This window comes from Lutjanus erythropterus, chromosome 8 (genome assembly GCF_056507025.1).
Source record: "Lutjanus erythropterus isolate fLutEry1 chromosome 8, fLutEry1.hap2, whole genome shotgun sequence".
Taxonomy (NCBI): Eukaryota; Metazoa; Chordata; class Actinopteri; order Lutjaniformes; family Lutjanidae; genus Lutjanus; species Lutjanus erythropterus.
In genome coordinates this window covers 17,256,039-17,281,281 of record NC_139324.1, presented here as the reverse complement: position 1 = coordinate 17,281,281, position 25,243 = coordinate 17,256,039, and the positions used below count along the sequence as shown (strand labels likewise).

The 25,243-nt window shown below is 40.2% G+C and overlaps 1 protein-coding gene across 1 annotated transcript; it reads left to right on the top strand.

The window, feature by feature from the left end:
• The first annotated feature begins 972 nt into the window (after positions 1–972).
• inpp4aa (inositol polyphosphate-4-phosphatase type I Aa) lies at positions 973–25,120 on the top strand. Its single transcript, XM_084724745.1, is given in 24 exon segments — positions 973–1,094; positions 9,368–9,793; positions 11,470–11,588; positions 11,680–11,796; positions 11,941–12,020; positions 12,138–12,255; positions 13,757–13,847; positions 13,979–14,126; positions 15,202–15,332; positions 17,147–17,251; positions 17,372–17,480; positions 17,590–17,607; positions 17,719–17,905; positions 18,989–19,270; positions 19,360–19,504; positions 20,782–20,994; positions 21,120–21,152; positions 21,888–22,060; positions 22,201–22,324; positions 23,359–23,626; positions 23,783–23,880; positions 23,979–24,091; positions 24,338–24,492; positions 24,602–25,120. Coding segments are annotated over 23 exon segments (3,210 nt in total). The 5' UTR covers positions 973–1,094; positions 9,368–9,543; the 3' UTR covers positions 24,735–25,120.
• The last annotated feature ends 123 nt before the right edge of the window (positions 25,121–25,243 follow it).

Sequence of the window (25,243 nt, the reverse complement as noted above, 5' to 3'; positions counted from 1 at the left end):
CACATACACAAAAAAATACAAACTGATATGTACATAAACAGATCAAATGTGATGGTGTCAGTCAGAGGGGCTTGATCAGGGCCACTCCAGTGCATAGAAAGAAGAAACAATATTAAGTAAATGGAAAAGAAAGAGCTTCTCACAAGAACCATAACAAACAAGTCCTGCAAGCAGGTTTTACCAGGGTCCAAACAGTTGCAAAAAAGAACATTTTAGATCAGGAGACCAGAAGCTGATATTTTGAAATAATAAAACCATATGGATCAGGTTCAAATATTTTCCTGATGTCCGCTCTGATTCCATCCATCAATAAATCAGATTTATTTAGATGATTGATTTAGTTTCTCATAAGGTTGGTGAGGGGAGGGCCTGAAGGTCTATTCATATTATTTATGGACTTAAAATGCAATACCACCTTGAATGTTTGGGTTGATGAACTTTTCTCTCATGTAATAAGAATATTTTACTACTAAATTTAAATGTAAAATTACTTTTAATTGAAATATTTAAAATAGTTACATAGTCTTCTGCAAAAATAGAAATAGACTTTTGCTTTGAAATCATATGATGCCTGACATTGTAATCAGTGGTACGTTACCAGATCCTAGGGCAATAAGGTGTGGCCTTGTTTGAGACACAGTGGGTTAATATGATTTTTTTTTTTTTCAGTGTCACAGTTGTCCAGTTGATGGGGGTAACTGTAACACTGTGACACTTTTCAATATGAAAAAGAAGACTAGTGTATTTCAAGTAGTCTTTGAGTTATAATGAAATATATGTTTTAAAAATGGTACAATTGTCCCAAATCTCCCCTATCTCAGTAACTGTACTCATTTACTTTCCACCACTGCCTCCACCTACAGCAAACAAGCAGCGTGTGACGTTATTTTTGGTGGTCAGTCTCAGTCAGTCTGTGCAGATCAGTCCGGCAGCGCCCCCCAGTGGACAGAGGAGCTGCTGCTTCCGGAGGAGGAATTATTACGTCTCGATGTGTCAGAGGGAGTCAGGGCGAGTCTCGACTGCAGACATCGTCGAGGATGCAACCAGGATGCGCATCAATACGAAAAGAAACCTCCGCTTCATTTCTCTAAACGGTACGTGCCGTTTATTTGATTCTGTGTGTGTGTTTCTCATCTGACATGTGATCATCTGACGGTCTGTCGAGGGCGTTTGTTCACAGTGAGGGATGCTGAGCTCCACCTCACAGCAGGACCAGAGTAAGACGTGTTTACAGCCATAGAAACATCCGTGATGTCGAGTTATCTGCTTTGCTTTTATACATGATGGTTTGTTTTTATTGTGCTGAAGGGACGGAGAGCTCATCCTGCAGCAGCACCGTGCAGCAGAGGCACTGAAGAGCATCAGCAGATATCATGACGCAACATTTGTTATTGTCCGACTGTCAGTGAAAAAACATGAATCCCCTCTGTAGTGTATTATTGGCCAATGCTGCTATAAATAGACTTGCGTTGTGCAGCTCTGGCCTCTGTCTGCTCACTGTATTTCTAAGTAACCAGGCTGGTAAACAGAGAGGATGACACCCTGTTTCAGCAGGTTCACAGAGGGCCAGCAGCAGCAGCAGGGTGTCGATGCAGGATTGTGGAGAATAATGTTACATTTATGTTGTTACATGTAAAAAAAAAAAAAAACAAAACCGGATGTGCTGCTGGCGAAGCAACGTGTCACGCCACTGCAGGCCTCCCAGCTGCCCCCAGCAGAGCAGAAAGGATTAGATTTGATCTGTTGAATCACAGTTTTCATAACACAGAGGCAAGTAAATGATGTGGTTCACCTCAAACTGTCTCTCTGTGTTATATCTGTCTTTCGCGTCTGTGCGAGTGTTTTCATGAAGAGTTTGTAAAATAAATTGAGCAAGATTAAGAACTAAGGATCCACCTACAGTACAGGACTGGCCGATGTGGACAAAATCAAATATCATGATACTTTTGACCAAATACCTTGATACTGCAATAGTATTGACTGCTGGTGCTTTCACAAAATATTAAGACAGTGAGGTGATAAATAATCATTAGTAATGTGGACATAATGACTACATGGGTAAAGATAAATAATAGAACAGCTGCTCAGTTCAGAAAATTATATCACTTTACTGTAATGCAGCATTTAAAGGTCCAGTGTGTAATATTTAGGCTGATTAATTGTCAGAATATGACAGAAATGGAGTACAATATTCATTCAAGTATGTTTTCATTTGTATTTAATCACCCAGTGAACATCAATCATGATTTCAGTGTTGATCTCTAGTTAAAAAGGTTTTTTTTTAAAGGTTTTTTCAACCATGCAGTTATAACATCAACGTGGCAGAAAACACAAATTTGTTTAGTCATTTTGATCATTTGTTCAGTTGTAAATTGAAAGAGAGACAATATTGATTTGTGTGAAGGTATTTCTCCAAGGTTAAATGTGGTCTTCATGAAAACGTAATAGAAACACATTTAATGTTTCATGTAAAATGTCATAAATATGAACCATAAAGGCTGTGTACTGCTAACAAGAAGCAGCAATGGAAGTTCTTAAATAAAATAAAATAAAATAAATTTAAAGTAACAAAATGTATTACTTTAGCCCAGTGGTTCCCAGACTTTTTCTGGCACGCCCCCCTTCCAGAAGCTGAAGTTTGCCCCACCCACCCAACAATTCTTATCAATTATTAACAATAATTGAGAATGGAACAAATGAAAAAGGATTCAAACATTAGTTAAATAAAGGTGAGCAGGATAGATTCACCAAACTTTTGTTTGTTTACTTCCCTAGATGGATCATATTCATTCAACTTTGTTTCATGCTTTATGTCTCACCTCGTCTTCCATTCCCTCCCTGCAGTGGCTCCATGCTCCCTACCCAGCCCCCACTACTCCAGGTTATATGATGTAGTGTCAAAGGCAACAAAAACAACTAAGTGATCAGGAAAATGTGGCAGACTTTCATCCTGGCTGCAAGGGTTCAAGTGCTGTGTGTGTGATACACAGATATTTGAACACAACAAACTTCCTTAATCACCTAAACTGCCTCCACCCTTTGGAGTGCACCGCATGTGGCCAGTCAACACATACATGATCAATAATTATCGATACAATTTTTTGCTCCAATTTGAATTGAGTCACAAATTACACATATGATGTTTGTCAATTTAAAAAATAATTTTAAAAGTCAACAAAGTCACAATTTGTGTTTGGTCTGTCATACTTAATTTTTGTGTGAAACTGATCAGTGAACTCTATCTCTCATCTTGCTGTGACTTGTAACATTATTTTATCCAGCAACTCCAGGTCCTTTTATCAGGCAGGAAACAAAACAATGAGCCAGAAACAAGAAGTACGGAAACACACAGGGATCGTAGCTTCAGTGGCTAACGTTAGCTTTTGGAGAGAGAAAGTCACATACGCGACTTCTGTGTGTGTAGTCTTTCTAATTACATATCTTCACAATCATGACTTTCTTGACTTGTAAAATTGTCTTTTAAATTTACAATCATTCAGGGCACAATTCAAACAGGATCGAAAAAATATTTGCCTCATGTCATAGACTACCGTTAATATTTAACCGAAAAATATGGTCCCATGGTGGTCCACCAGAAGGGGAGGGACCTCACCTCTCTATATGATCTAAATGTGAACATTCAATCTGTCTTCAAACTGTCTGTGAAAAACTTTCACCTTTGAAACAATTCTGAAAGTCTTTTCACCAATGACCATAGTCTTTTTTTTCAAATTTTACCACAGAAAAAGGCTCGCTGGGTACCTGAAAATAAGAATCGTTGTTTTTTTGGTTACCTTACGATGAGGTGTTTACAGAGGGCGCTGGTTCTCTTACACGAAGGCTGCAATGTTTCACTGCCACGTTTCTACAGTAGCCCAGAACGGACAAACCAAACACTGGCTATAGAAAAGGCCTTTTGCATTTTTTGTGAGTTTCATGTTCTCCTACATGCTTTGGAGGGGAGGATGAGACAAGGTGTTTGTACTCTGCAAGCTCACGGCTAAACACTACTAAATCCTACATACTGATCCTTTAAAACCAGGAAAAGACAACAGTACTGCCATATCACAATATGTCAGTATAATATCAATGTGTTGCTCAGTGCTACTACACTGTAACTCTGTGTGCAATCCAGTAACAAGAGCTCATTTGGCATCATTGTCATTAAAGGTTTCTTTCGTCTGTTCAGTTTACCACTGTCTGGGTAACAAGAGCATCTTTATGCATGACGTCACCTCCTCTTCATGTTTGTGTGTGTGTGTGTGTAAATGCTCTCCTCCTGGGAATAAACTGGTTTGCATATTCTCCTCCTCTTTGATCAGTCAGATCAGAAAGCAGTTTATGGATCAGTCAGTGAGGATGGAGCCAGCCATCTGTGTGTCCTCGGCTGTGACAGACATTTTTTTACATGATGATTGTAGATCAGACTCAAAGGGACGGCATCAGCTCTGGACTGAAACAGGATCAATAGACTGAAATTGAGAGGAACATCAGGGTTACAGGAGGACACGGGAAAGGGAGACGGCTAGAGCGAAGGAACGACGGGAGTTGATGACGGAGCAGGGGACGCGGGGCATGAGGCATTTGGGAGAGATTTACAGGGATGAGGAGGAGGAGGTGAGTCGAGGAAGAGGACATCTGAGAGGCACTGCAGTGCAGCCGGTGCTGACAGCATCTGCAGGGTGCCAGCTGTGTGCCGCCAGCTTGACTAACTGGGTCATTTTTTGTCTCCAGATTCCCTCAGTGGACTGTCTACCATGAGGATCACCTGAATCCTCTCTGCTCTCAGTACAGACGCCATTTCATTTACTTCCTCGCTGCACTTATACCACCTTTTTTTTCCCCATAAAGCTGGAAAACCAAAAAATGTCTCGCACTGACCTGTGTGCCTCACTGGGGTTAGAGGTGACCTACAGAGCAGCAGCTGTGGGGCAGAGCAGTATTCAACCTTTTGCTCTGGGGCACTTCATCAGTGCGGGTGCTCTCTGTTATATTAGTTATCCTCTATTACGGTAATTGGCAACAATTTTGACAACAGACTAATCATTCTTCGTCATTTTTTAAAGAAAAAATATCCAAATGCTTTGATTCCAGCTTCTCAAATGTGAATATTTTCTGGTTTCTTTACTCCTGTATGCCACTAAACTGAAAATTTGGGTCATGGACAAAACATGAAAGAACATTTTTCACCATTTTCTGACAAATTTTTGGGTTATCAAGAAAATAATTGACAGATTAATAGATGATGAAAAATAATGGTTAGTTGCAGCCCAACATTTCTACTTGCAAGTAAAGCTGCAAGTAAAAATGATGTAAATAAAAGCTGAATCAATTAGTCGATGGAAAGTGTAGTGGTATAATTTTTTATTATCAAGTTCCCTCCATCCACTTATGCCAAGTTCACTCCATCCACTGTAGTATAATTTTCAAGCGCCAGATTCACTCCATCCAAAGGCAACATTTCACTCTAAGGTAGATCATGATGCCCATCCAGAGGGATGATGAGGCAAAGGACTGGATCATGATGCCCATCCAGAAGGATAATGAGGCAAAGGACCTTGTAGGTACTTTCCCATGCCTAGTGTTTACCACACGGATTAAAAGTCAGTAAGTCAGTAAGAGCCAGACCAGCTGTTCTTTTACCATTTTTAAAAAAATATAAGATTGATGCATGCGAACCTACGGGAAACAGCAATTTGTTAGAAAACGAATGACATTATGATCCCATAAGGTAAAATTTACTACACAATTATGTTTGATTGTGAGCCAGAATGTTCAAAGTGGGAGGAGGCCTCCTAAACAGTATATAACAAGGTGTTTTGCACCTCTTTCTTCAGTCTAAACCTGGGTTTGACTCAAGCTTGTTGATTTTTCTACCTAGAGAGATCAATAAACTTTGTGTGGCAGAACTTTGTTGCTCCTCCAGTGATTTTTCCAGACTTTGCTTGATTCTTCTTTTTGATGGTTTTGAACTCTGAAAATATACAAGTGTTAACAGTGTTTTTTATTAAGGTTTTTAGGGTGTTGTGGCTCTAAGCCCAGACCTTACTGGCCTATTTTTCTGAGCTTTTTTGTCACGACAAAAGGAAATTAATCTTTCAGCTTCTCAAATAAATAAAATAAATCAGTATAAATCCGATATTTGGGTGCTTTGGTCTGTTGGTCGAATAAAACAAACACTTTGAAGACGTAACCTCGGGTTCTAAGAAACTGTGCCGAGCATTTTTCACTGTTTCCTGCCATTTTGTAAACCAACAGATCAATTGATTTGAAGTAAATAACCAGCAGATTAACTGCTAAAAAAGCAATCTCTCAGCTTTGATTCAGGTTATCTAGTTGATATTTTTAGAATGAATTGATCAGTTACTTATTCCATAAACTCCATTTTAAATAAATGTACCGATGTCCATCAAGGACTGTGCCAACTAGTTCAAAGCCTCAAAGATTCATTGATAATGTGGCATTCAAATTCTAAATCAGCATTGGAGTGCAGCGCAATTTTTTAAAACTATTTTCTGCGTGTTTATTCATTCTGTTTAAATCCAGTATTTCTGCACAGTTGTAGATAAAGATTAGTTCACTTTATGATGTCATATTATGAGAAAGACAAAGAAGAAACAAATTAAAAGAGAAAAACCTTGCTGAAAGTCCTCTACCATGTAATTTTTAGCCATGCTAGGTTCTCTGTCCTGTCCTCTGTGTGTTGGCTGGCTCAGCTCACACACACACACACACACACACACAGAGAGAGAGAGAGACACAGACACACAGAGGACAGCAGAACAGAGGCAGAAAAAGAAAAGTGGTATTTTCTCTTGCTTTGTCTGCAGAAGTTGTTTTACACAACCACAGAACGCTTGTTAAACTAACAGCAAAGAGTTAGAAATTGCCAAAATATTGCTATCATAGAAACAAAATACAAGTGCTTCAACCCAGCTCACAATATGTACATAACCCCTTTAATCATTTGATGACCTCATAAAATATGGCAATGAACATTTGTAGCTTCATTCAAAAACTTAAATAGATGGTTTGAATTTAAAAATTGGCATTTGATAGAGCCCTATGATCATCACAGTTTCCTAACTGGACATCTTCAAATGTCTCATTTTGTTCGACCAACAGTCCCCAGAAAATATAGAGAAATATAAAGCAGAGAAAAACAGCAAATTCTCACATTTTGCTGGAACCAGAGAATGTTTGCCATTTTGTTTGATAAATCACTTAAACGGTCATGAAAATGATTGTGAATCAATTTTGCAAAACAGTTGATTGACAAGTCGTTTCAACACCACTCCCGCGCGTTTCCTCCCTCAAGCACTTGATGGCTGTCAGACAGATGCAGTGATGATGTGGCTCCCTGTGGCTTTGCTTTAGATCCACTGTGGGTTTCCTAGACAGCCTCCCACAGTGCCCGGGGCAGTGGAGATCACAGCATGTGTAAAGACAGCTCATGCAATCAATGACTCCCTCCCACACAGCTTAATGAGGCGGGGAGGCTGTAATCATCATATGTTTGGGTCTCACATGATGAAGATGCCAAACCAGGGATGAACCTGGGAGAACGTCACACTCACACTAAAGATTCTGCGTGACTTTGAGTCATCTGAGAGACAGGTGTCTTCATTTGTGCGCGGTGTGTGATGTCAGAGCTGATGCGCATATAAAAATAGACCTCTGTTACAGAACTCCTCACACATGAATGCACAGTGGTACACAAACAGTTGTTTTCTCTTTTTTTTTTTTTTGGTGTAACTACACACAAGACAAACACTCACAGTACCTGATCTCCCTTCGGTCTACTAGGTGTGTGTATGTGAGAGAAAAATTTATTCCATCTTATCACTCCGAGCACACACACACGTACTGAAGAGGAAATGTTAACTGAGTCTGACATGCCGCAGGAAATTTAAACATTTAGCTCTTAGGGCCATTTGAAGCAGCTTTCAGCTCAGGTCAGCCATCAGACCACCTCTTGCTGCATCCTTTTCTTTCCTCTTAACCTTTCACATTTTCTTCACGCACCATTTTTCTCTTTCCTATTTCCCCCTCTGTGTCTGTCTTGCACTTTCTGGTCTGTATATCGTATTTGTGCTTAGCTGTGCTTTGCAGGAGCTAAATCAATATACTGGCTGCTCGCTTGTCTTGATGCTGGTTCTTACTCTTACATCAGTGTTTCCTCTTATAGCCAGTGCGTGCCACAGTTGGCACAGCGTTATGTTTCCTGTTCTCTCACTGGTGAATTGGCAGGTGCAGTGTTATCTAGCATTTACACTTCTGCATTATCAGCTTTATTCTTACAAAATGATTATCAGACATAAAAAATATCTAGCTTTGTAAGACCCACGTGTTTGCAGTTAACGTGATAGTTCAAGAGTATGATCATTTGTGATAAAGACCCAGGCCTAATTGTTCATATCATACTAAGTGATTTTGTTGAATTCTCATATGAAAGATGTTGTAGATGTAGATATGGAGCAATGTTAAGCATTTTCAGTCAGTTTGTCTTTTCATCTTGGGGCAGAAGAAAAATGGCCTCATACAATTCCCAGTTGATATTCATGTTCCCCAGGTGATGAACCCATATTTTATTCCTTAAGGTACATTTATGTGGCCCAAACCTCCAATTATACTCATGATATATCAAGATTTTGAAGAACGGGAGTGTTCTGTGGCCTGGAGGTTTAAGGCACAGACCATGTCAGTGCAACATCCTCATCCTCCCAAACAATGGCCCTTGTTTGATATTTGTCCTGTTCTCTTCATGGCCTGTCAGTTCCTTACAGTCCACTGTCTAATAAAGGAAACAATCACATTTCCTCTTTATCTACCTGTGCGTTCATGTAGGTTTGACATGAGTCTTTATAAAAGAAGAACATAGTTTAAAATAAAAACATCAGGGAAGCACAAATAGCATCAGGAGATAGAAGGTGAAAATTCAGTCTGCCGTAGTTCTGTGTTTCACATCCTGCAGCTGCGTGAAAAGTCACACTTTCCCCCACAGACCCGATTTCCACTGCCTATATTAGCACATTAAATCAGGTGGAAAGAGTTAAGTTGAGCACTGGCAGAAAACTAGACAACCTCTCACACACTGTTCATGTCAGAATGGGGCAGCATATAGAGCCAATTTATGTTAGTTATTCACTGCTTTAACCTTATGCTTTGAAGACTGTAATGTGATGCAGACAGTAGGAACCTTCACATGGATAATTACAAGCAGCTTTCTAATTCTGTCTAATGTTTATGAGCTCAGCTGCCATCTTGATGAAAGGACGACATCACTATCAAAGAGTGGTCCAGTCTGTCTCAGCTGTTTCTATGGAGACAACAGATGATCACTTTGTTTTTTTCTGTCTTTTTTCAGTTTTATCATCGACAAACGTGTGACCACGCACTTCAACACACAAGGGAAACCGACGCACACACATCTCAAGAGACCTGACGTGACAGACAAGTTTGGATTTAGAGTCTACCCGACATCGTTCTGCTCTCCAGCTCTTTGATTCTAAAATCCATCCTCAGCCCTGACGTGAACCCGCCATGTCTGGGAAGGAGCGCAGCCCCCGCCATCGGCCATGGTCCGTCTACCGGGCCAACACGTTTGATCTCTCATCCGAGATGATGGGGCTGGCACTCTCAGGTAACTAAGTAACTGCTACCATGGTAACCTGTTTACTTCATTGATGATGAAACAGCAGGGTGTTAAAAAAACAGCCCCCGCCTCCTCTTTCTCTCTGTCCTGCAGGCAACACTCAGGATCCAGACGAGCCAGTGCTGGAGTTCAGTGTGGGTAAGTTCAGTAAGAACCCAGCGATGCACATGCTGCATTATATTTAACTGGCAAACTTAGTTGATTATTGACAAATCTCATGACCAAAACCAATAATGAATTGAACTGAGTCACTACACCGCTTCTATCTAAAACCTGATAAACTTGTTCCTTTTCATTATTTCTCCACTTTTGTCCAAAAACCATTAAACATACATCAGTTAGCCACACTGGTGCACTATGGTGAACATGGGCATTGTAGTTTATTTTGAGTCAATCCCACATACACCTGCACTACAGTTGGTGGAAAGGATTAAAGGACTGAATAACACATTGTTGGATTTGGTGTTTTCCTGGGACTTGTTAATAATAAGAAAATGTAGGATATCAGTATCAAATCTGCATCGTCAAAATTATTATATTAATAAATAATCATAAGCAATTTGAAATGGATCTCTGTCAATCAGCCACTCATTATCCAGAGCTAGCTCAAAGCTCAATTCACAGACCTTAACATGAACTACTTCATATTAATTTCTTCCTTTTTTTAAAATTTAATTTTAAACAGTCTGTAAAATGATGTCATACTAATTGGTGCGCCATGTTCATGTTTTTTGTCTGACCAGCATTTTACTATATCCAACCGGAAACTCAGAAATTCCAACTTTCCAGTTCAGATGTAACACACCATAATGTATAAGAACTTCACAGAGATGAAGGGGTAGACAGAGGAGAAGAGCATGTTCAGCGCACATCTGTCTGTCATGCACCTCATGCTGCATGATCAAAAAAAGTTGTTATCTCACATCAATGCTTCTGTTCATATTCTCTCACTCTCTAGCTATTTTTCTCTGTCTACTGTGAGCCTGCATCACACTTCTTTTTTTTTACCAGCTGACTATGTGAGCATTGTTAAGTATAAGTTGAAGTTGGAAACTGATGTGTTCAGTTGACCGCTCACCAAAAACATGAACACACTCAATGAACATGTTCTCTTAGTGCATTCATGCACATCCCTGGAATTATCATCCTAATCTGCACTTTCCTCGGCTTCTGACATCTTTCATCTTATTGTTTTGGTTTTAACTGCCAACAGCTTTGCTGTTTTAGTTCACTTTTGTCTGTCTTCCCCAGACACAGCAGGATATTTTCAGTGAAAAGCTCTGATGGACCCACTGTCTGCTACCTGTCCAGCACCAAAACAGTTATTGACTAACTGGTGATTGGTGAACAAAGTGGAGCATTTAGCAGCTAAAGAGATGGATTTTTCCTTCAAGAGAAAAGGAGAGTCAGTATTACTTACATTCAACGAATGGCCAGAAACACAACTTCAAATTATTAATAATGTTGCTCCGTGTCTGTAAATAGACAAGTGTGTGCTACCATGTTCACCATATTAACTTTGTACAGTGACACTATGCCAATGTTGTGTTTTATGACTTGTTCAGCTCCTCCCAAATGATAAATACTGTTAAGTCTTGTCAGAGATTGGTTCAAGACATGATTACATCATTTGCGTGGAACAATTTTTTATCCCTTGTTCAACCTGAAAGCATTACTGTAAGTCACTGCTGCATATAAAGTACTAACAATTCAAAATACTGTATAACATTCCTCCCCTGGCCAAGGATTAGTGACCATGCCACCATTAAATCCCACAGTTTGTAATCTCCTCCTGTGTTTATATGTTGCCACAGCCTGCAGTGAGCTGGTTACTCCATCTCTGGACCGTAAGCCAACCAGCTTCGTCGCTGTCAGCTGCACCACTCCACCGCAGGCCTTCTGGACCAAACACGCTCAGACCGAAATCATAGAGGTACGCCGCTGCTCGCTTGCCTGTACCTCCTGCCTTCTGTTGAAGACTTCGAAATGATCTCACCCCCGTCTTTCTCTGTCTCTGTCTTCAGGGCACCAGTAACCCGATCTTCCTGAGCAGTGTAGCGTTCTTTCAGGACTCTCTGATCACTCAGCAGACTCAGGTCAAACTGTCTGTCTACGATGTAAAGGACCGCTCACAGGGCACGGTAAACCTCAACCCAACAATCATCTCACTCAACTGTCCACAAATTCTCTGTTAGGAAGTGAATAAAAGTCTTATCCTTTATAGTCTACACTTATCTGGGTGAAATCCTCTAAATCCTCTGGGCGTGTCTGCTTTCATGTGACAGATGTACATGCTTGGTTCATCCATGTTTTCTGTGAAAGAGCTGCTGCAGGATAAACACCACAGACTGCACCTGACTCTCAGGTAACCGACAGACGCCACACACTGTGCCTTTTCCTCTGTCGGTTACAAAATGACAGCCACTGCTCGCTAGATTTGGGTTCAGGGGTGTTTAATTTTCTTGATGTCACTGTGGGTCAGGTCTGCGGAGAATGAGCGTGTGGGGAACATCACAGTCATCGCCTGGCAGATAGAGGAGAAGCGAGAGCAGAGAGCTCCGGTTGCAAGATTACAGAGAGGAGACACTGTTAATGGACGGGTGAGTGATCAGGAAGACGGGACTAAAAAATTTAAGTTTGCAATGCATTCCTTTCTCATAAAAGGATTTGAACTAAAATTAGACAGTTAAGGGCCAACTAACAATTATTTTCATTATAATCTGACAGTTTCACAATTAAATCATTTAGTCTATAAAATGTCAAAAATCTGTGAACAGTCATCACAGTCATCACATATCCCAGAGCCCAAAGTGCCGTCTTCGGCTTCTTTTGTCCAACCAACAGTCGAAAACCCAAAGACTCTTCCTTTACTATGATAAATGACAAAGAAAAGCAGTAAATCCTCACATTTAAGAAGCTGGAACCACAAAATGTTTGACATTTTTGTTTGAAAAATGACTGAAACAATGAATCGATTATCAAAATAGTTGGCAATTAATTTTCTTTCTATCAACTAGTTATTTCAGCTGTCTGAAACTAGTTTGATAATTGGTAAATTGCATTTGCTAAGTCCCACCTCTTTTCACTTTGTGCTCCAATGACAGTTGATCATGTTTGCTACCTCAGTCAACTTTCCCATTGCCTCTTTCCTGTGCATAGAAAAAACTATGTGCTAGGCTTGTATATGTCAAAAAGAAAACACAAAAGGTTAAAAGATGTTGCTGGATGGCCAGAAAAAGCAACATATAATCACATCCTAAGTTAGCTACTGTTAGCAAAACTCCCTCTAGCTACTTTACATCAATCTAGCTAGTTAGCAAGTGTTTTGCTAATATTCGCTAACAAGTAAATTGGCATTTTTCTATCATTAGTTAGCTAGTTAGATAGCATTTTGGTAACATTAGTTCGCTAGTTAGCTGCCATTTTGTTTAGATTAGCTAATTTAAGATGTGAAACTGTGTGTCACTTGAACGTTGACCAGTTTTGTTCAACTGTTATTGGTGCACAGGACAAAAGGGTAATTTTCTACTTTTTAATCATCTTATCTGAAAAAAATCTGTAGGTTTTGTTTTGCTTTTGGTCAGACAAAATAACCTACTTGATGATATGATTGGTACAATTGGTCTTGTGAAAACTGTGATTGGCATGTTCACTGTTTTCTGACTTTTTTAGGCCAAACGATTAATGGGTTCATCAAAAAAAAATAATAGGCTGACTAATTCATAATGATTTTTAAAATTGCTGGAATTGTTGAGTGTCTCGCTCCCAGGTTATCAAATACTGACGTTTTGTAAATGAGACTCAAGAATCATTCTTACCAACCTGTGACTGGCCAAAGTCAAGATTTTCTAAAGGCTGAAAACAGAGCCAAGAAGAGTCTGGTTTTCTCGTAAACCACTTAAACTACATTATGTTTCATTATACTTTTATTTTGGAACTTTTGCCCAGTGATGCCAAAAATAAACTGTCCCAGCTTTAACCACATATTGGTTTGATGGACTGACTATCTCTACTCTCAGCCTATTCTTGACTTTAGGAAATATTACTGTGATTTTATTTATTTATTTATTTAGTTATTTATTGTGTGTGTGTTTGTGTCAGATGGTTCTCCCGGTTGATGAAAGCCTGACTGAATCAATGGGCATTAAATCCAAGTCTTCATCTCTGTGTAAAGACCCTTTGCTAAAGGCTGGTGAGTGTGTTTATATGAACTAAATATCAACCTCCTGTATGACTGTGAGAGTTTAGTAACAGGTGACATCTGGGTTGCCAGCCACGTGACAATGATTCACGGCTGTAACGCTATGTTTCATTCTGCTTCAGTGTTCGGGGGCATCATGTCGAGAACATACCGGTTCCCCACCACAGATGGTAACCACCTTCGGATCCTGGAGCAGATGGCGGAGAGTGCACTCTCCCTACATATTCCTCGACAGTTTGTCAAACTGCTGCTTGAGGAAGATGCAGTCAGGTAACATCTGAAAATTGTCTTGATATGATGGATTGGAGGCTTGAACATCTAGATACAGGAGCAGCAGGGTGCTGTAGTGCAGAGGTTCTCGACATTTTGGACTTATGTCCCTTTAAAAACTTCTCTTTGCCAGGGCCAAACCGCTTGAGTCCAGTCTCTGTCTCTAGTCCGATCACAAGACAATTCCCATCTTATCTTTGTGTCTTGATTATTTTGACTCTGTGGTCTTTTTTCCCTTTTACTTTTCTTTAATATCTCATGCACTGCTCTATTCTGTCATTTCCAAGTGCAAGCTCAACAGACATTGCCAGAAGGTTTTCCTCAAGTTGTGGAAGTGTATTTTAACCCAAAACATGATCTTTTACTAAACATACCCAAGAAGTTTACTTTCCTAAACCTAACCTAACTTGCCTAACCTAAAACTGAGATTGAGAACCAAAAGTAATTTGAAAAAATGAAGTCTACATAAAGTCAATAATGACATTTAGCTTCACATGGGGCACAAACCCCAGTCTCCTGACAATGAGAAATAGCCAATGGATGCACAGAAGAAGTAGTCAATCACAGCACATTAGAGCAAGATTAAGCAAAACATTTTTGAGAAAAAAATAATGTGTTGAGCTTTACGTCCAGACTGGAGAGGCTCCTAAGTCGTATCAAACCTGTCCTATGTTAAATAAATGGTTGTGATTAGCTGCATCAGATCCAGGTGGGTGGAAATACACAGAGCTGCCAGTGCAAATGAAACACGAGTTCCCAGATTTGTCTGGTTCTTAGGATAGAACACAACTGCCTGACAGTCTAAATTTATGTGTGCTGTGTGTGATAAATCATAAACTATTTATGTTTTATGTACTCTAATGTATCATCTTCATATAGTCAAAGAAACATTATCATCAAGACTCCCGGTGGTGCCATTCTTACTAATGGTTGTTTGTAAAATGGGTGATTTGGACCTGCTCAGCTGGTGTGTTTACTGCATAATTGAATACGCTGCACTAACTGCTGTGAAGCTGTGAGATCATCAGTGCATCAGCTGTATGTCTGATCGTTAATGCCTCTGTGTGATGTGCAGAGTGTGTGAGCTGGAAGAGCTGGGTGAGCTGTCTCCATGCTGGGAAAACCTCAGGAGGCAGATCATCACTCAGTATCAGACCATCATCCTCACCTACCAGGAGACCATCAGTGACCTGCATGAATACAAAGGTTAGAGCCGCAAACTGTTTATAAGATATCATTTTAAAGGGGCACTCCACCAGTTTTATGCATCAAGTAGTCAGAGGGAGTGCTGCGCAGCCTCTGAAGACAGTTCTGTGGGTCTGTGGGAGCTTCAACAAGTCTAAGAAGAAGGCAAACTTTACAAGCTTGTGGGATTGAATTTAAAATGTGTGGGCATTTACAAGATGCAGAAGTGTCTAACAAAATGATAATAATATAATAAGTTTATTTATATATAGCACCTCAATGAGCAGACAGTGCAAATTGCTTCACAAAAGCAAACAAAAGACATTGCACCTCATGCATGCATTGTTCATACACAGATTTGATCTTAAATCATGCATACAAACAATTTAAGAATTTTTGTGGCATTCATCAATAATTTCATATTTCACGTTTGCTCAAAATTTAAGTGCCCCAGGCCGCAAGTAAGCCAGCTTGTGTTTTGTGCGGCAAAATGTCATGAAGAAAAAGTAGTTGAGGCCTACTTTATGAAAACACAGAGGAAAAAAAGTTATATTATTAACTGTTTAGTCAATTAATAATCATGCTCTTGATTTGCCAGCAACTGGGACCTTCTGAAGAGAGATTGGTAATAGATCTGACATAACCCAATCTGCTGTTTAACTGGTATTCAGGCTGGATTCAGGCCCGGTTCCATGAGGAAGTAAGAGCATGCATTGCACCCTAAGCTTAATATTTTGCCCCCTCAGCTGAATTTCAGTATGAAATGCCAAGGGTATGGTGCTAGGTCATACATCTGTGGTGTCTGCAGCTGTCCATGTACGCCTCTGTTTGGGAAGATATTCATGGCGCACAGACTGGCACTGTCAGAGGTGTGTCAGGCCGACATGCCCAGCAGGCAGACCTGCCTGAGCTTACATCTGTCGATGATTACATCGAGCCAATGCTGTTTCATCAATAATTCTAATGTATCTCACCTCGTACATGGTCACATAGTTTAGTAATTAATGAGCCCTGGTAATTGGATGTTTCCTTCATAAAAAAGCTGAATATGGAGTTATAACTAATCATTTTGATGTATGTTCTACTGTTGTTGTTGTACCACTGTTGTTTTGAGGTGATTTCGTGAAGAGAAGCACAGTGAGTGGCTTTGTGTAACTACACTGTTTTTCAGTCCTGTTGCTGGCCAGCACTGTACACGCTGGAGCGCCCCCGCTAATTTCAGATGCACCCAAAGTCATTTTTTTTCCGGAACCAGGCCTATCTGGCTTTGGTCTTGTTTTTTTATTGTTCTTTGGTGGGATTTCCTTTCCTTTTCATTTCTTTTCTTCCTTTCTCTGAGTTTAGTGTTACTTGTCAAATGTCATTTGCTTGTTGGTTTGTGGTTTGCACACAGCCCTGAAATTTGCTGCCTATGTTGATTTATAGGGGTGCTCTCATATGCTGATTGCAGATTTACTGGCAAGTGCATCCAATTTAAAATCAAATGTGATTCATCAGCATACTTAAGGGGGTAAAAGGGATATGGCCTACATGTTAGGAATACCGCGTAGGGTTTTCTTATTTTTATCTTATTGCTTTGTGCAAGAACAAATATAAGAGGAAGTTAGGAAAATGTTCATACATGGGGCCCAAAAAGAGCAACAGACATTAAAACATTAAAAACAGCCAACAAAAAACTTTTGTTTAATTTGTTCTGTTTATTTTTGTAAGTGTAAATAAATGGGTTTTCAACTGATTTTTAAAGTTGTCAACATCTAAAATGTCGCATTAGAACTTATCTATGCCTTACAATATACAAATAGAGAACCTCTCTCCTCCTTTCTGCTCTCTCCCAGGTCCTTCATTTAAGTCTAGTACCTTGAAAGCTGAGAGGAAGCTGGAGTTTATTCCTACCAACCTGCACATCCAGAGGATGAGAGTACAGGGGGAGTCTGGCTATGGTACGTGTTTGTGCACACACTGAATATTTGCAACTGCTTTATAGCTTCATGTGTGCCCTAGCTTTTAATGATGTTGTTTATTCAGTATCTTCATCCTTGTTTTCGTTGTCCTCTGTTCAGATCGGACGTACGATGTTGTGAGTATTGGTGCTCCTGCTGCACATCACCAAGGCTTTAAAGGCTGCGGCCTCCGAAAAATGCTGCACAAGCTTGAAGAAGCCAGAAAACAGTGAGTAGAGCAAAACAGATAATATGAGGCTCTAGTGCCATGAGTTTCATGCTGGTGTTTTATGAGTGATTAATTATTTCTTTTTTGTGCTTTTTTTTTACTCAATCAGCTCTTATGTGGAGGAAAGGTGAGATTATGTGTAGTGTATTACAAGATTTGTCGTTGTTGTGTTTGTTCCACAATTTATTCTCCTTTTTATATTATTGTCTCTCACACACACACCTACACACACCCAAAGCTCTGCTGGCTCTGGCTCTAAAGCCATGGTGTACCAGCCTCAGGATGTTGTGAAAGCGAAGGAGCTGATTGGTCAAATTAACACTCTGAAGACACAGGTGTGTTACTACACCGAACGTCTGTCTCGAGCAGCGAAGGACCGCTCAGCCAACGCTCTAGAGAGAACCCTGGCCATCCTGACAGAGAAGGTAAGAGAGCACTTACAGGAATCAAGTGCAGTATTGTCTCTTTAATCTCACTGTTTCACTCCCCCTCTCCTTGTGGCTTTCACTTATTCCTCGACCTCTCAACTTTTTATCTCAACTCTTATTGCCAGGATAGAAATAAGTCCTTGTGAACTTAAGTGTCCTGAGATATAATTTTGTCAGTCAAATGCAACAAAGAAAAGGACTGATAGAATACTATACAAGACATAAAACAACATAATGTTCTTATTAGATTTAATGATAACATCATCAGCAAACCTCAGAAACATTTACATACCAAGATATATACAGTAAATTGTATCCATTTAATTAAACTTAAATGTCTTTTTTGATTAAAAACACTTTGACTGTTTATGACTGGTGTCATTTGGTCAATTATGTCATTTTGAATGCAAAGTTGACATTGTTTGAAATGTTTTTGTAATTACAACTAACGGGTAAAGAAGCTATTTAGCTTTTAAGTGTTAATATTACTTTAAACTGTCATATTTGGCTGGTTTTGATACTGCCCATGAGACCATTCGCAGCAAATGGGCCGCAGGCAGGAGTCGAGCCAGTGACCACTGCAGACTCACAGCCCTCACATTTCAAGACCTTTTTGTGTGTATGCAGCAGTCATAAATGAGGCCCTGGTCTGGCCGTGTTCCCCTGCACCCCTCTACATTAGTGTTACCAATTAAATTTTTAAAAAGGTGTTGGTGGCAGATTTCTTGACCAGTTAAATATACAGTTACATTGCACAGCGGCAAAAAATGTTTAAATCTAAAACCTAATATACCATAGTATAGACGAGATAACATGACCAGTTATGCCAGTTAAGACATTTTGCCTAACTAAGGCAATGAGGGGGAAGTTCCAGCATTGCTGGCTAGCATTGCTAAGAGACAGTAAAGTTATAAAATCTGTTTTTTTTTTTATCACCACAAGCCTTTTTGCTCTCGTTTTTAATGTCACGGTTTATGAACTTTAAAGACCATTGTTTGCCCTGAGTCCTTGTTAATTTGATGGCCATGGTATAACCACATTTTTACCAGTCTCTCCGACCTTTCTACCCTCCCTCTGCAGACCCGTCAGTTAGTGACCGTGTGCGACTCGAAGCTGCTGTCCTCAGCGATTGTTGCCCTGGCAGCCGCCCGCCCAGAGTTCACGCAGCAAGGCACCCCATCCCCATCCTCCTCCTCCCTCTCACCCTCCTCTCGTTCCCCATCACGCTCCCCCTCCCGCCACCCCACCTCACCGTCTCGTGTTGCCACCTCGCCTTCTCGCCATGCAGCTCCTCCAGAGGGCAGCGAGGGGAGTAAAACCAAGCGTGCCTCCTTTCAGGCAGATTTGCATGAGGAGGAGTGGGTGAGAAAAGACTTCATTTGCCTTTTTAAAGTCTGTGTCCATGTGTGTGTTTTATGTCAACCCATTTTGCAATGTGTGTTTGTGTGCAGGAGAAGGTTTGGCTAAATGTTGATAAGAGCCTGGAGTGTGTAATCCAGAGGGTGGACCGGCTGCTGCAGCGAGACAAACTGCAGAGCGACAGCAGCTCTGAGGATGTCTTCCTGCTCGCCACAGAGGAGCCGAGTACTAAGAAAGGTACTCACACACACACTCTCACTGAAACTGAAGCTTCTTTGCTGTATGTTGTGTTAGTAAGGCACAATCATGCACCAATGTATTGATTGTATTGGCTGCTGAGTACAAAAAGCGAAGGGTTAGAGGGATAATTTGGATTATTTGATGGAGGGTTGTATGAGGTACATATCCATAGCCAGTTTACCAGCTCCAGTTGATGGTGGTTGACACACCCCAAATTTGGAGAAGAAGAGAAGAGTGCCAGCACGGAAGTTAAGTAATGTACTCTGGTGAGCAGCAAAATGTATTTTAGCCACCTACAAAAATGTCCAGCTAAAAAAAAATCAATATCAGTTTATTTAGAATATTTTCGCCTCCTTACTTTGCAGTTAGAAAGCCTTTTTCCAGTGGGACACTGCTGTTATACAAGTCAAATATCACTTTCTCCAAACCATCCATAGTCAGTCATGTTACCTCACAGAACATAGGAGTAGCGGATCTACGCCTGCCTCGATGTGATGGATTGTTTGTGTTATTGTGTGACCTCAGTGAATACGAAATCTTAATTTAAAACACCAAAGTTACACAATTGCTCAAACAAACAAACAGACCAAGCCAGCAGTAGACATCAAGTTTCCCGTCAGAAAAGGCTGTCTGATGGGAAGGTAAAGAAGTGAAAATATTCTACACATAGTGTGCACTTAAAGTGATATTGATATGATACTGATATTATTCCTTTAGGTAGACCTTTTTTAAATGACTAAAATCTTTTTTTCTGTTGACCCTGTCCCAGGGCTGGGTATCATTTTAAAAATCACAATACAAGTACCAATACCAGCATCAATGAAGTGCTTCATTCAGTACCTTTTTGAAAATTCTTCATTATGAACATTTGCAGTAATTGGCTGTGAGCAAAGCCACATAAATATATAGTCATACACTATATAGTATAGTAATCATACTGTATAGTAGAATAAAATAAAATATAGTCATAGTAGTATATAATATAGTCATTTTTTCTAGATCTGGGTACCAAAAGGATTGAATGTTTGACTGGAGAAGTTTTGATACTATTTGGTTATTCAATCGATACCTTAAAGTACAGATATCCAGCCCTACCCTGTCCACAGCAGTACACTGGTTAGCTTCCATGCTGGTACTTCTCTGCTTCTTTTAGCTGAGAGCATGCCAACCGCCATGTACTGTAGGTAATACAGTAACTGTCGATAAGTACCTCATACAACCCTATATCAAATAATTTGAACTATTCCTTTAATGGTATGTGTCACTCTCATGAGGTGTCCATAGTAACCAAGAAGCTTTCTGGATAAAACCTGAGCAGGACATGGATTTATCCTCGTCATCATCCTCATCTTCACTGCAAACATCACGTCATCCTCCATTATCATCACCATCCACGCATCCACCACTGAATCATCAACCTTCATCATCATCATCATCATTCTCTCACCAGACTCCTGCATGCCTTTCACATCCTGTTGATCACATCTGTAGGTTCATTCACAAAATCATGTTTACTGCTTTGATGCTGCTGTGTTTAATATCTGAAATATGATGATGAAAGAAGTGGAACTCTGTCCTCATCTAAACATTGTTTACATTTTCTCACTCGTAGACAGCAGCCCAGACGTAGAAAAGACGTCCCCAGGTAAAATCAGTATTTCCTTAACAAATCAGTCAAATGTGCAAGAAGGAGCATTATCCCAAATAGCCTCTACAATATAAAAATAAGTTTATTTCTGCAATTTATTTGTTGTTTGAAATGTTAAACTAGAGCATCTGTCATGCTTAGTTAGGTGTAAAACAAACATCTATAAGAATAGGACCAACTGTGTTAAATTATTACATGTGGAATAGGAATATTTAATTTTAAATAATGTAAAACACTTTGTTTATTCAATGTTATCTGATTACACAATTTGGAGAAATCCCTGTTGCTTTATTTAAAAAAGAAAAAGATGAAACAAAGATCGCCAATTCTACTGAGTTTCTCAGACTTTGGGTCAGAAGTCCATGTGGATATGTTGATATGCTGATAAGGTCACATGAAATTTCAAGGTCTAATATACAAATATTTGTTTCTTATATTTAAAAAAAAAATTTAAAAGGTAAAAGGTTAAATTTAGCGTAATTTTCATATGATCTACTTTACATTCTACATTTTTCTTTAAAAAAAAAAGGAAAAATATGATGACTTGAGAATATAACATGATGTGTTTGTATGTAGCGCGTTACCCCAACAGTGGTGATCAAGTGATCAATAAAATCTTTTAAAGCATTTCAATGCAGATGCACTTGTCCTTTTTATGCACCTTGTCCATGCAAACCCTTTGTGTGTGTGTGTGTGTGTGTGTGTGTATGTGCTAAACCTGTGTGTCTGCAGGTGAGTGGAGCGACGTCCTGTACCCTCTCCTCACCACACTGACAGATTGTGTGTCTCTGATGAGTGACAAAGCCAAGAAGGCCATGGTGTTTCTGCTAATGCAGGACAGCGCCCCCACCATCGCCATGAGCCTCCCCCTGCAGTATCGCCGCGATGTCGTCTTCTGCCAGACGGTCCGTTTGCTTCTGCCTCTCCTTTGGTATCTCATGCATGTGTACCTTTGGAGAATGACTTGTTATTACACAGTGTGCATAATATGCATTAAAAACTTGAGCATTCATTGCTGTACTGAAATGATTTGTGCTGTTTACAGCTGACGGCGTTGATCTGCGGCTTCGTCATCAAGCTGAGGAACAGTCTCTGTGACTCAGGCTTCCTCAGGCAGCTACATACCATTGGCTTACTGGTGCAGTATGAGGGCCTGCTCAGCACCTACGGTAACCTGTGTGTGTGTGTGCATATATGCTTGTTCGGAAACTTATCATCACACAGAAAATAGAGAGCCCTGAGAGAGTACACACACCTACAACAAGGCTGTAAAATCTTGTAGAAATTCTCGTTTCAAAGTTTTTTTAAGCGTCAGAAAATACATTGTTTTACATTTAAAGTCTTTCCAAGAAATTAGTGTTTTTTTGAACAAAACTTTAAATCATGACCACTTAACTGCAACAATTTAAACGTATTATGCTGCCAGTGCCCCATCCATACATAAATTCCATCAAAACTGAATCATAACGAGTTCGACTGCACAGACTAAATATTAACATGTGCAATCAAAATCTGATTTCAGTTGCATTCGGACAGATGGACGATGACATTGTCCATCCCTGATGGTTGACAATGATCAACCACTCAGCTCTCCACCTTCATATTTTTTATCTTCTTATTTTCAACATATCTTACGACCCACAAAACCGTGCAGCTAATCACCATAGTGCCTGATTGTGTCTCTGTCTGTCTGAGTGAGACAGTTGACACCTATTTGGTAGACATCACCAATTAATTTAGAAGTTGAGATAGTTCATTTCACACAGGCCTTCTTTTCCAGTGATAAATGAATAAAAAAATATTTGCCAACTTTATTAAAGATTGGGTGAAATTTGTTGAAGAGCTATTTAAAAATAATAAGAATAGCCCAAATAATTTTGTACTGTTTTAATAGCTGTAAATTAGTGTTATCTGCATTAAAACTTTCCTTCGCATACAGCCCAACTTTTCACTACATTTCACTGAACTGTGTTTGATATATACAACCATTATTGCCTTTCCTTTGCCTTTCCTGTCAGTCTACACCTGCCCTATGAAATAAGCAAAACAAAAAATAAAAAAACAGACATCCATTGTTGAGTTAATTTTGTCAGCATTCTTCATATGCTATAATAGACACAGTTTGGGTTGTGAATACTGGCTTATTATGACAGATATCTGCATGAATTATCATCATCATGAGCCTCTGCGTTGTTTCTTAAAGGTGAGGAACTGGCCATGTTGGAGGATATGAGTGTCGGAGTGATGGACCTGAGAAATGTCACCTTTAAAGTTACCCAGGCCACTTCGGGCTTTGCCCCGGACATGCTGCCGGTGATCACAGGAAACAGGAACGGCTTCAACGTCAGGGTTCCGATGCCTGGGGTGATGTTTGACACGCTGCCGCGAGAGATCCAGAACGGGATGCTCCTGCGCGTGCAGCCCGTCCTGTTCAATGTGGGCATCAACGAACAGCAGACACTGGCTGAGAAGTGAGTCTCTGAGATTAGATGACAGGAAAGGTTGAAGGTTGAGGCAAGGAAAAGAATGGAGAGGGCACCCAAGAGGAAAATGTTCATTCTGGCTGGATAGGTTCATTTTTAAATATTAATGTAAGTTTAACTCTAATATATGATGTGTGTGTCCAGGTTTGGAGACACATCACTACAAGAGGTGATCAACATGGAGAGCATGGCTCGCCTCACCTCATACTATGACCAGTTTAAAGAAGTCCTGCCAGAAGACTGTGAGTTTACAGACATACATTTATCAGATGTAAATATTTTTGTCTTCTTGTCCTTATATTTAACTCACCTCCTCATTCCTCCTCTGTGTTCTCCTCAGGCCTGCCTCGGTCCCGCAGTACCACCAGTCTGCCTGAGCTGCTTAAACTGCTGAGCCAGAATGTGAATGCCAAGAAAAGCAAGAATGTGGAGATTTTGTGGCAAGCAGCTGAGGTAGACTTGCTTCTTGTGTCATCCCCCAAATTTTAAAGGGGTTGTTTAATGCGTGTCCACGGCAGTTCGTTGCTTAGCTTCCTTGCTGGCACTCCTCTCTGATTCTCCAAACTGGGGACATGATTACTGCCTTCTACTGTAGTTAGTACACTGACCATCGATAAGTACCTCATACAACCCCACATTAAATATTCTGAACCGGACCTTTAAAAGCTCTGTCTTAATTGCTTTCTCCAAATCTTAAAGGCATGTCGCCGCCTGAATGGAGTGCGTTTCACCAGCTGCAAGAGTGCCAAGGACCGCACAGCCATGTCTCTAACTCTGGAGCAGTGTCAGATCCTGCAGCAGGAGCACGCCCTCGCCCCGCAGGTCTTCTACCAGGCCTTGGACTGTATGCGCAGGTTAGCTGATGACGACGATGAAAACTTGATAGATATTATTACCCGTCCAATATTAGAAAAGTCATGCATTTGCCAAAATAAATAACACATTTCTTCTGTTACCCCATAGTGAGGGCTGCAGGAGAGAGAACACCATGAAGAATGTGGGATGTCGTAAATACGCCTTTAACTCTCTTCAGCTCAAGGCCTTCCCGAAACAGTACCGCCCCCCAGAGGGGACATACGGAAAAGTTGAGACCTAAGCGGACTCCTCTAATTGGAAGAAACCAAAAGACTGAAGGGGGATAATGATGACAGCACCACACACACAAACAAGAACACCAACATAAACTGGAACAACAGCCCTTTGTTTTGTGCATAGTCACTGTTAAGATGATTAATGTCCAAGTGCCAGTGCTACTCTAGTTTGTTTTATAGCAGTTCCCCCTCTCCTCCAGTAGTATTAGAACAATCACTCACTTTTCACAGCCACTTCGCAGCCAGCAACAACACAGATATGGCTTTCTGTCTTACATCGTAGCCAGTGTGCAGACAACACTGTTGGCCGCTGTCCCTGTTGTAGCATCAGGAAGCGTGCAACTGAGTCATTTTAACTTGTGTCCCTAGAAATAAAATGTGCAAGTGTCTCAGCCTTTAGAAAGATGATGTGGGGCACATGTTTGTAACCTTGCTGCTTTTATTTGATTTTATCAGTTTGTCAGTTCAAGGTTCGTTTATTTGTCACAGCACATAAATTAGTTTTAGTCCCTTA